Consider the following 12174-nt stretch of genomic DNA (forward strand, 5'->3'; position numbering starts at 1 on the left):
AGTTACATAGATACTTGGGTTCTCCCACCCCTCCCCAAACCCTCCCCCCATGGTGGATTCCTCCACCTTGTTGCATAACCACAGCTCAAGTTCAGTTGAGATTCCCCCATTGCAAGCGTATACCAAACATAGAGTCCAACATCTTATTGTCCAGTCAAGTTCAACGGCTTCTTAGGTATACCCTCTCTGGTCTGAAGACAGAGCCAGCAGAGTATCATCCCAGTCAATTGAAAGCTCCAACATACCATCAGCAAAAATTTACATCATTATGGAATTAATTGACATAGTAATGAGTAACCAATATGTTAAAGATAAATGCGAGTTCCCAGCCACCTTCTGTGATTTATTTTTTTAAAGATTTATTTATTTTATTGGAAAGGCAGATGTACAGAGAGGAGGAGAGACAGAGAGAAAGATCTTTCGTCCGATGATTCGCTCCCCAAGTGGCTGCAATGGCCGGTGCTGCGCCGATCCGAAGAGAGGAGCCAAGAACTTCTTTCCAAGTCTCCCACATGGGTTCAGGGTCCCAAGACTTTGGGCCGTCCTCCACTGCTTTCCCAGGTCACAAGCAGGGAGCTGGATGGAAAGTGGAGCTGCCGGGATTAGAACAGGCGCCCACATGGGATCCCAGCACATTCAAGGTGGGGACCTTAACCATTACTCTGTCGTGCCAGGCCCCGGATGAACTGATTTATAATTTCTAATAGTCTCCTGGTAGAGTCAAATGGCTCCAATAATTATAGAATTATGTGATCTGAAAACAGTAATAATCTGATTTACCCAGTTCTTATATATAGATCTAAAGGCTGTGCCTTAAACTTTCCAGCAGTATGTTGGATAAGCAGTGGTGCGAGTAGAAAACCCTCTCTGGTTCTAGAAGAAGTGAAAGTGCTTGCCACGCTTCCCCGCTCAATGAGATGTGGTCGTGAGCTTCATCAGGTTGAGTTGTTACCCTTCTAATTACACACGGTTATTTTATCACCGGTAGATACTGCACTGTATCAAATGCTTCCTCTCCATTTCTACCTGAGTAGATATGAGAGTTTATATGTCGTTTGCATATTCGACACCACGATGCTGTTGGCATTCAGATGACACTGTCTGTTAACATGGATTACGAATCTTCAGAAACGCTGTTACATGATAGCAGAACCCCATCTGTGACCTGAGTGTCAGCAGGCCCTCTAGATGTTCGTGTTACACAACTTCACTGCTGTGGAAGGAAAGCTCCATCTAACCGAGTGCTCCATCACCCACGTAAGACACACCACGGGGACGCAACACGCACCCCACCACTTCCCTCCCTAAGATGCTCAAGGAAGATTCTGAAAATCTTACTCTCTGCCCCGGCGCCTGCCACTCGCTCTTCCCTTCCCTTTAAAATCATTCTTTCCCAGGCGCATTCCTGCCTTTTAAATATCAGGCCGAATTCCCAGAAGCGCGTGCTGAGCACCACCCACTCACCGGGTACTGACCACAGATTCCAAGGTAGAAGGCAGGTGGACGCAAGCTTGCTCTGGGAAGCAGGATGAGACCATTGGCACCTACACCATGAGCCCACAGGGCAGCTGCCCCAAGCAGGCAGCACGGCTCCTGGCAGCTCAGAGCACACAGCCGACCACACTCCGAGACGCACTGGTGTTTGCTGCACACCATTATACCCACAGATGTGTGAGCCAAGGGGTGAGTTGGCCTGTGGGATGGCGGGAACAGAACATACAGGTCCCCTCCAAATCGGGATTGCCGTGTGGACTGTCCCAGTGCTGAGGGGCAGGCTCAGACCCCGGTTTCTTGCCTGGTAGGGGATAGGTGAGTGTCGTACCTTCACCTGCATTTCACTGTATCCTGTGGCTGTCACCTCTCTGGAAGCAGAGGTGTTATTAACAGGCCCGTTTGTGGTCCCTGCGTTAGCAGGACTTCTGTCCAACCCTAGTGCTCCTCCTGTATTAAAGGGCTGTGCACACACCAGGAGCTATATGACCAGTGACTGAGTGTGCAGCCAAGTGCAGGGCAGGCGTTTGAGAGGTGGGGCCTACCTGCAGCGTAGCTGGTAGAGCCACTACCTGTGAGGCTGGCATCTCATGTACTGGTTCAAGTCCTGGCTAACAGACTTTTGATCCAGCTCCCTGCTAATGGCCTGGGAAGACCAGCAGTAGAGCGCTCAGGTACAGGGGCCCCAGCTACCCATGTGGGAGCGATGGATGGATTTCTTAGCTGCTAGCTCTTGGCTCAGCCTGGTCCAGCACTGGCCATTGTAGCCATCTGGTGAGTGACACAGCACAAACAAGATCTCTCTCCACCTTCTTCCACGCAGGCCCACTGACCCGTCGCATTTTCTTGAAGCATGAATCAGTAGAGCCCCCCGATCCGTCTGTGAGGACACTGGCCCTGCTCTGATGATCTGCCTCCCTTACCACAGAGAACTCTAGAAGACAGTGCCATGCTAAAGCAAGGGGTGGGGGATTGTTAATGACTTCCGCCCAGGAGGAGACCCTGGCAGATTTCTGAGCTGATGACAGACCTGTGTGTCACACACTTTGCACGCCAGGAGCAGGTGGCACATCGGATCTCATCGATGACTGCCTAATAAACCCGAGGCCAGTGCCTATCGCTGGGACCCAGCATCGTCCATCTTCACAGAAAGGACACCACTGCGGGGAAGAGAATGGAGAGGTGCCAGAATACAGGGAGCGGCTCAGGAACTTCCACACGCAGACGAGGAGCGAGACGACATTCCTGGACACACTCGCAGGGTAACCTTGCCGAGCACCCGAGTTCAAGCTCCACGCAGCCCATTCAGTGGGCTCCTGCCCAAGCCTACCAGCTCTGTGAGCTGTTGACACACTGTGTGGTCCACCCCGGCGCTGGTCGGAGTAGGTTCCAGGCACCCTAGGATGTGCAAACGGGGGCTCCAGCTCCCCACGGAAGGCGGTTAGTGTCTGCACTGCCACAGGTTCTAGGAGATGCTGAGCTGCTCAAGATGAACAACAATGGAAGGGCCCAGCACACGGAGGCCAGAATATTCACTGAGAGAATCACAATGAGAATGAAACCAGATCGTGTTTGGTACGCATTCATTCCTGAGTATTTCTGACTATGGGTGGCTGAAGCTCAGAATGCCTGACTCGCCAGGAGCCCTGCGCCTGCTGGGAGAAGCTATGCAGAAGGCCAGCTTTCTCAACTGTCCCCAGTGTGACCACACTGATCCTAGGCTCGCCCAGCCACCTCTCCCCCAGGACCCCATAACTGAGTGAGGCCAGAGCAGAGGCACCGAGGCCAGCAGCCTGAACGCTGTGTGAGCAAGGCTGTGGGTGGCAGTCCTTCCCACGGATGTCATCCCAGCTCTTGCCGACAATAACCCCTCCAGCTGCCGAGAGCCCCCTTGGCCTGAGCCCCATGCTTCTTCCTCTTCCTCCCCTGGGCCCGTGGTTTGCACAAAGGAACCAACCAAATGACACTCCCTAACGCAACCATGAGCAAGGCTGATGCAACATCCCTCGAGGCATGAGCTGCTCTGACTGCCACCCCGCCAGGGGGCCTCACACACAACTCACCAGGGACGGCTTAACCGGAGACTTGATCAAACCACACACGTGAGAACCACAGCCCAGATCCTGTCCTGTGCCAGGCTGGGAGGAGGAGCTGGCACCGTGGGGACCCACACAGATGCTTCCCATTCTGGTGTTTCCAATGAGGGTCGACACAAGCATGGATGGGCAAGGGGGCAGGGGCCAGCCTCCAGTCTGGGGCTATCAGACCCTACTCTGTTCTTTTCACTGTCCCAGTGCACAGGTGAGGTCTAAAGTCAGGATGGAAATGCGCTTTCCTATCCTGGCTGAAAACATCCTTCAAAGTCCCACCCAGCAGTCAGCCTGCAGCTGCCATGCACATGTGTGTACAGGGTGTTCACAGAGCGCCCACTGCCCAGCACCCACTGCCTGGTGGGGAATCAAGGATTCCTGTTGGTTTCCATGCAGCTCCTGACTTCACCACGCCTCCACGAACACCACTTGGGTTTCCTTGTAGTTCCGCCTGATGGAACCACCCCACGGGATCCCAAGGAGGGAGTTCCAGATTAGATGAGCAAATGGTTACATCAGGACAAACATGTCTCTGCTCACATGGAGATTTTGTCGTCGACATAGAAACTCGTGTAAATGACATACGTGACATCCGCATGGGCATGTCCAAGGCTAAGAAAGCGTTAAGAGGACATCCACCTGCCGCTGACCCTCCCATCTGCCTGACAGCAGGCAGTCCTTGCCCCAAGTTATTCTGCATCTTCCCCACAATGCACAATCCCGACAGGACACGTCAAGGCACACACGTCACAGCCCGTGGGGTCTGGCTGATTGCCACAGGCATCCGAGCACACTGCGGTCTCTGGTATCTCCTCCGTGGACACTGGGCAGATCCATGCCTGTCAGCATCAAGCCAAGACAGCTAACCCTCAGACCTGGCTGCCCTCCCCCTGCCCACTGAGGCAGCCCCAAGTCATGGCACCATCATCATCATCATCACTACCAAGATGGTGGCTTCCTCTGGTTAGAAGTTGTGGGTCCCCAATTTCAGCTTCTAGGATCCTAGGTTAGGAACACTTCATCGCATGAGCAGCACCAGGAGCACACACTTGGCCTCTGTGAGGGAAAGGCAAGGATTCCACTCACCAGGGGAGCTGCCTGGCCCACGGCCCCACAGCATCCACTCAGGTCCGGTCCAGCAGAAACCGCCCTCACAGGCTAGCATGCAGGGAGTTCCTCAGCCAGCCCCAAGGCTCTCTCCTCTTCCCAGCTCTGCCTGAAAGTCATTAGCACACCCTCCTGGTACGCGCAGCTCAGACGCCCAGCTCAGCCAGCTCCTGCGGCAGGAGTGCCCCTCAGCTGCACATTTCTGACAGTTTCTGCCTCTTGCACCTTCTCCGTGTGCCACTGGGGGTGTGAAACTGCTCCCTGCCTTGGCGTCTTTATTACTGATTTGTCTTCCCCCACTGGGAGATGGACTTAAACACTGAAATGGACACTGAAAACAAGTTTTCTACTTGCTACTTCTTTCCTGGCACTCTGGCCCTGTTCTTTCCCTGCATTTTCATCAGTGGAGCCACTGTGTTGCAGGCTCTAGTTATTAGATCTGTCCCTGGCGCGGTCCTCCTCTGGCCTGGCTTGCATCCATCCTGTGGCCATGAAGGAGCCTGAAGCCCACAGGAAACCCACTCCTGGAAGTGCGCTGTGAGGCAGTTTCTTGCAGAGAGAAACAATAAAACAAGAGGTCACCATAGCACTCTGCTTCCTGGTAGCTGAATGAAAGCTGACATGCACTCTACTCTCTTTGGATCTTAATTAAATATGTGACTTGTGCAAGAACAGCGGCAGTACTGGATTTAATGTCTGTCCAGAACAGCGAATTCCCTGAATCTCTCATGCTTTTCTGTTTATTCAGCGGGGAGGGGAAAGAGAATGCCAGAAGCTGGTGTAACCTCTGCTGGCAGGTCAGCCCTGACCCCATCCCGGGGGGCGCAGGTGCACCAGCAGGAGGGGAGAGCATGTGAGGGCAAGGTCTAAGCTTTCCTGGGCCTTTGGATTACAAGGAAAGAATGTGCTCCTACTGTATGCTGGGACCCCCTGACCCAGCAGTAACAGAACCATGCGCAGCTGGGACACCCTGGACCCAGGAGTATCAGAACCATGTGCGGCCCACTTGAGTTGTGCAACAAAACGCCAGCAAGCCCAGGACTCCTGAAGAGGTGGGGTACCCTCCCGCCGAGGGTGACAGGTCTGGGCCTGTGGTTGCCATTTCCAGCATCGCAGATCCACGCGGGAACCCCGTGACACGCTCCTCAGCACGGGTGCCTTCCGCTCCCCTCCCAGTGAACAATCACCCCTCTCGCACGAGTGGCACATGGCCTCCTCTCAATGCTACCCCCAGATGCAGCAGCAACAAGGGGTGGACAAATCAACAATGGGCAGGCATGTGCAAAACATGGACCTTCCCAGAGAGATACGTTGCTGAAGTTGGTCCCCCACGCCGCAGACTTGGGGTAGATTTAGTCTCAATCCAGATGGAGCGGCAACATGCCAGGCATCCATTTCTGTGCTTGATGCCAAGGGCTTTGAACACCTCACCTCCTGCCAGCTAGTCCCCTTCCGAATGTTGCCCTTGTGAATGGGACCCAGCCCACTAGGAGAGGCGCTGTGTCCTTGTCAAACTCCTTACTGCTTCAGCAGGAGTCCTATAAGACGTCACAGTTCAAAGATATGGGTTGCATCCTCTCAGAAGGCCCAGGGGAAAACAACTCCCAGTGGTAAAAAGACTCACCCAACTTCTAGTTAGAGTCAGCAAAGGTCAAAAGTGAAACTTTGGGGCTGCCGTAGCTCGATGCTGGGTCTACACACAGCTGTACCAGAGTGTGCCTGTGTACACAGACGACGTAGCTGTGTGTTGCAATACGATCCTATCTTGTGTGTATTACACACATAACTGTGCATCTCTATGTGTATTTACATGTTACTGGGTGACTGTGTTGTTCACATCCTCCCAGATGTATTCATGTAGCTGTATGTCCCTCCAGACACACGTACAGGGACCTGCACAGGCAGAGAGCTCTGGAGTGGTTCTTGTCCAAGCCGATTTCTTTCTTGCTCCCAAGTGCCTCTGTGCCCTGACTGACCTATACTGCATGTTCCTGGTTTGGATCCCACCCACACAGAGCCTGAATGAAGACTCAGGGGCAGCCAGTGTGTTGAGAGCCGCTCCCTGGAAGCAGGGGTGAGGGGCAAACACGCAGAAGGAGCCACCACTGAGCCTGGGATTCACTCTGAGGATGTTGTGTAAGCAACAGAGAAGAGTAGAGGACTCCACACGTGCCGATGGAAGCCTGGGCCTGGGCCCGTGGCCAGACCAGGACAGGCAGCCAGGGGTGGGCCCTGCGGCAGGGATGGGCCCGTGGATGGGACTGGCTGGTGGGGAAACGGGGCAGAGAAGAACATGGAACTGCGCTCTCAGGCATCTGATGTGGAACTCAAGACACACCAAGCCACCCTAAGACTCCAGACATCCGGACTGGAAGCACTGACTCCACATGCAGAAACCACAGTGCATGCTGGGTGCACAGCACGCACTGCAAAGAACAAGCACGGACCCAGGTCAGCACTCAGACGTGGAGGAGACACTGAAGGTGTTGGTAAAGGGGAATATTGCCATCTCAACCATATCCCCTGGCCAGGGAAAGCCTCACCCATCAGGGGACACTGAGCAGCCCCCAAGGCAGGGCAGCAGGCGAGTCCCATGGGAGCTCCTGGCACAAGCAAGAATGCTCCCATGGCCCTCAGGGGCCAAGGCTCACAGAAGCTCCTGGCACAAGGAAGACAGATCCCAGGGCCCTCTGGTCTTTGAGTCGGCCAGTCATGTAGCACACGGGGACACAGATATGTGGAAGGCAGGTCACCATGTGGTGGGTGGGAGCAGCACCAAGCCTGCAGACATGACAGGCTTACGCCACACACATCTTCTACTTCTGTTCATAAAAAGAACCAGTCTTATTCAGCAACGGGATGCAACACTGAAACAGGCAGAGGGTCCACCTGCACATCCCACTGCTCCACCGGCCACGGCAGAGGGTCCACCTGCACATCCCACTGCTCCACCGGCCACGGCAGAGGGTCCACCTGCACAGCCCACTGCTCCACCGGCCACGGCAGAGGGTCCACCTGCACAGCCCACTGCTCCACCGGCCACTGCAGAGGGTCCACCTGCACATCCCACTGCTCCACCGGCCACGGCAGAGGATCCACCTGCACATCCCACTGCTCCACCGGCCACGGCCTGAGCTGAGCCTGGGACGGGGTTTCAGGGAACTCTACTGACTGGCTGCCCAGCTGCCCGGTCAGCAACCTCCCTGCCTGCATGGCTCCTTCAACGCCCTTGCTTCATAGCTCTTTTAGGGAGGGGGTATTGTAACTCTGGCTCTATGGAAGGAAACAATTGAGTGTATGCTTCAGTAAATTTCTGGGCCACTGGTTCCAACAGGTATGTAAGGGTGTGTGTGTGTGTGTGTGTGTGCCTGGTTATTTCCATTGCTTGTGGACAGACTATGTCAAGCACTCAGCCACAGACAATGCTCACACTGCACCATTAATCACTGCTCAGCACACACAAATAATTACCCAGCTCATATACATCTCTGTGCAGGATCAGCTGGCCGATGCGCCCAATCTCCTCTCGCAGGCAGCAGGGGTTCAGGGGATAGCATATTGGAGACGTGCTAATTGTGCTAAACATAACAGGCAGAAATACTTTCCTTACCAAAAACAAAACCTGCCGAGGAGGAAACACGGGAAAGCTAGGGGTGCCTTGCAAAAGCAGAGAAAAGAGCAGTTGAGGCAATCTGTTCAAAATTCAGAGGGTCGAGTGCTATGTAAATTAATGAAATCAAGACAAATCGCAAGCAAACAAAAACATTAATTAGAGCTTGGCTTCACCTCCACGGGAGGAGGCATATGACCAGGGAATATTAATACCATGTAAAGCAGCTCACTCAGGCTCATCCCGACTCCCCACACTGAGCCAAGGGAATAAGACACAGGTGCACGCCTCAGGTACAAACTCCCAGTTGCTGGAAACATAGCTGCAGGGACTGTTGATGTCTGTGATCTCTAAGCACTGACCTTCTGGGTAGCTACTCAGCCTAGGCGGTTATGCTAGCAACAGCTGCCGCCAAATTCTGAGAAATCAATTCACGACATTGAGTCTAGTGCTGGGAGGATCGCGAAAGCAGAGAAGGCACAGTGCCAGGACACGTGGCCAGGGGGTCAGGCTCTATACCAAGGGAGAAACCAGCAAACACAGCACAAATGTAAACTGAACGTTCTAGGAACCTGCAGCCGTGAGCCAGAGACATGGACCACACAGAGCGCAGTGGCCTCCCTGACTCTTAGCTCCTGCTGCACCCTAATCCAGGTGGAGCAGTAACAACGCAACTTGGCCCAAGTGCTTGGCTGAGTCTGTCTTGGAGCCGGTCTCCCACAAGGCCACCATGGCCCTGCAACCTCGGATCTCAGGCCACTGCAGAGGCTGCCACTCCGAGAATGCAGGAGCTGGGCCTGCCGTTGCCCGGGACTGCTTTCCCACAGGGCTGCCCCCATGCAGGGCACTAAGAACCAAATGAACTAAGACCAGCTCAAAGTTCCTGGGATGCAAATTCACTTTTGCTTATGTTGTAAAAAAATACATCTTGCACTGGAAATTGTGAAAACAAGACAGGTGATCTGAACTCCTTTTCTAGAGGCCTAGGAAGACACAGAGACCCAAACTGGAGAGCAACTTCCAGGGTGAGCCTGGCTGCAGACACACCAGCGCGGGCACTGCCCACACCTGCTCGCAGGGTGAGCCTGACTGCGGACACACCAGCGCTGCCACTGCCCAAACCTGATCCCAGGGTGAGCCTGGCTGCAGACACACCAGCGCTGGCACTGCCCACACCTGCTCGCAGGGTGAGCCTGACTGCGGACACACCAGCGCTGCCACTGCCCAAACCTGATCCCAGGGTGAGCCTGGCTGCAGACACACCAGCGCTGGCACTGCCCACACCTGCTCTCAGAGGAGCACAGACACACCGATGCTGACACTGCCCACAACTGCTCCCAGGGTGAGCCTGGTCCCAGACACACCAACACTGACACTGCCCATACCCGCTCCCAGGGTGAGCCTGGCCCCAGACACACCAGCGCTGGCACTGCCCACACCTGCTCCCAGGGTTAGCCTGACTGCGGACACACCAGCGCTGGCACTGCCCACACCTGCTGCAGGCTTGTGCTTGCTGAATGTGGGAGAATGCCGCAGAGGGCGTGTCTGGTGTCTCCAAACGCTGCCCTGGGCTGACAGTGCAGGCTGGTCAGGACCCTCTGCCACCCATTTGTCTGCCTCCTACAAAACCACGCACAAATGAAAACAAGAGAATGGGCTTCGAAAGAGGGAGCCACATCAACAGACGCTGAAGAAGCTACCGGATCCCTGAACACAGGGGTTCCCTGCCCCAAATCATAGCTTTCTCGACGTGGAGAGGACCAGACGGACAGGCAGACATCAGCATCCATCGCTGGACACCCTACTGTGAAAACAGCCACAGGAAGGGGCTGTGGACAGTCAGCAGCCGCCGGGGCACTGGCCCGCCTGTTCCCAGGAAGGCCCCCTTGGCAATGGCCCTGAAGTGCAACCGCGCCTGAAGATGGCAAAGTTCTGAAACACACTCTACCTGCCAGGCACCACGCCAGCGACGGCAGCACCAGCAGTTCCCATGGCAACCTCATCTTCTGCTTCTGAGGCCAACGGTGACAGGTGTGCAGGACTGCAGCTCCTTCCAGTGTCTGTCGACCCTAATCTGTGGGAAGACAGGAAGATATAGCTGTGAGATGTGGGACCGTCCCTCCCCGTAGCTGCAAAGGTATTAGGACATGAGTCAAGTTCACGTGTGGAAACCACAGCTGGAGGAGGGGCTGCAGGGCATTCACCATGAAGGACGCAAGCACACCTCATCCTCTTCTCCCTCAAACACTCAGGGCAAGGGGTGGTCCTGGGGTATTCCAGTGGCCGTGAAGGAATAATCTGTGCTGAGAGCAGCAGCAGTGCCTCTGTGACCACTCCTGCCCCTAGTTACTTTCTCATTTCTCTCTTACACACACACACACACACACACACACACACACACACACACAAATTGCCAGGAACTGTACGGACAGGACAGGCACCATGGGCCATGTAGAAGGTCTTGGCTCTTACGAAGGAGCCAACCTTTCCCTTTCTAAGATGCCACAGTGACCAGCACCCCAGGGCTGTGCGTCACCAGCTGCTCTGAGTCACCCCTGAGAACAGCTGCAAGCAGGCCCGCCTAGCCGGGGCTGGGACAGCTGGGAAGCTGAGATGCTTTGCACACAGCATGCTGGAAAGCAGGCAGGAAGCAGGGCATGGCAGTGGGCGATCCCTGGCTTCTGCTAAGGCCAGTATGGCTGCTCCTCAGTGCCATGCAGGGCAAGTCTGGGGCTGCGGGAGTGCCTGCACCATCTTCAGTAAGGCTGAGGAGTTTGGACTGGAAAATTGGCCCCGTTTTATAGACAGGTGTACTTAAAGCATCTCATGCCAAACTGGATTCAGAGTACAAGACAACTCAGCTAAAAACCCCTCTGCAGCTTTTCTCTTCCACACACTGTGGAGCAAGGACAGGCTCAGGCTGCCCTGCGGAGGCACTGTCCCCGCAGTTCACAAACTGGGAAGCAGGGGGCATCCCACACTGGGCACGAGGCTGCCCAGGGAGGCCTGCAGCTCACAGCAGCAGCCCTCACACACAATGCCACCCCTGGCTGCTCCAGCCCCGCTCTGAGAGCTGTCTACAGGGACCGTCCTGGGAAGCCAGCGAAGGCGCTCGAGGCCACAAGCTGTGAACGCCTTGTCTGGGGCCATCGTGGAGCCACAACACCACGCTCCACTCCTCCACAGATCCCAGAGATCTGTTTTATTTATTTGAAAGGCAGAGTTGCAGACAGAGACTCCTCCATCCACTGGTCAGTCCCAAAATGGCCGCAACAGGTGGGGCCCAGCCAAGCCAGGAGCTTCCCCTCCAGGTCTTCCTACAGGTACAGGGCCATCAGCAAGTAGCTGGATCAGAAGTGGAAAAGTTGGGACATGAACCAGTGCCCATATGGGATACCAGGCTCACAGGCAACGGCTTTAACTGCTATGCCACAATGCTGGCCTCTCTTTATTTTAAATTTATTTTCTCAATTATCAGAGAAAATGATAAATTATATATTATTAATTACATAAATTATAAAGCTGTATTCACAATTATCAGAGAAAAGCACCTAGTTATGGTGGATGACGTTGGCAGCCTACTGGTTTTAAATCGGTAAGAACCTTCCGAGGGTTGCAGTCAAGAGTTGATGCGCGTGGGACCCACACCACCCAGGCCCTTGGGCTCAGGCAGACCAGGCCATCACAGCACTTCCTTCCTGTGGACCAGGAGCTCACAGTCAAGGACAGCCCGCTGCCCTCCAAGAGTGCCTGAAGGTCTGCTGTGCTGGCAGGCAAGGGGCCTAACCACCCCGCTGGTAAGGCCAGCCATGCTCGGGGCAGACAGGGGGCCTAACCCCCTGCTGGTGATGCCAGCCATGCTTGGGGCAGACAGGG

The 12174-nt window shown here is 54.8% G+C and overlaps 1 protein-coding gene across 3 annotated transcripts in view; it reads right to left on the reverse strand.

Moving 5' to 3' along the window:
* Positions 1 to 12174, reverse strand: part of LOC101524153 (contactin-4) — a 421066-nt gene that overhangs the window by 247661 nt on the left and 161231 nt on the right. For all 3 annotated transcript variants that reach the window (XM_004581271.2, XM_058678776.1, XM_058678775.1), the window contains exon 3: positions 10247 to 10372. In XM_004581271.2, coding sequence (XP_004581328.2) covers positions 10247 to 10301 — 55 coding nt within the window. In that variant the 5' untranslated portion in view covers positions 10302 to 10372. The remainder of the gene's footprint in view (positions 1 to 10246; positions 10373 to 12174) is intronic.

The sequence above is a fragment of the Ochotona princeps genome, chromosome 21 (assembly GCF_030435755.1).
Source record: "Ochotona princeps isolate mOchPri1 chromosome 21, mOchPri1.hap1, whole genome shotgun sequence".
Classification (NCBI taxonomy): domain Eukaryota; kingdom Metazoa; phylum Chordata; class Mammalia; order Lagomorpha; family Ochotonidae; genus Ochotona; species Ochotona princeps.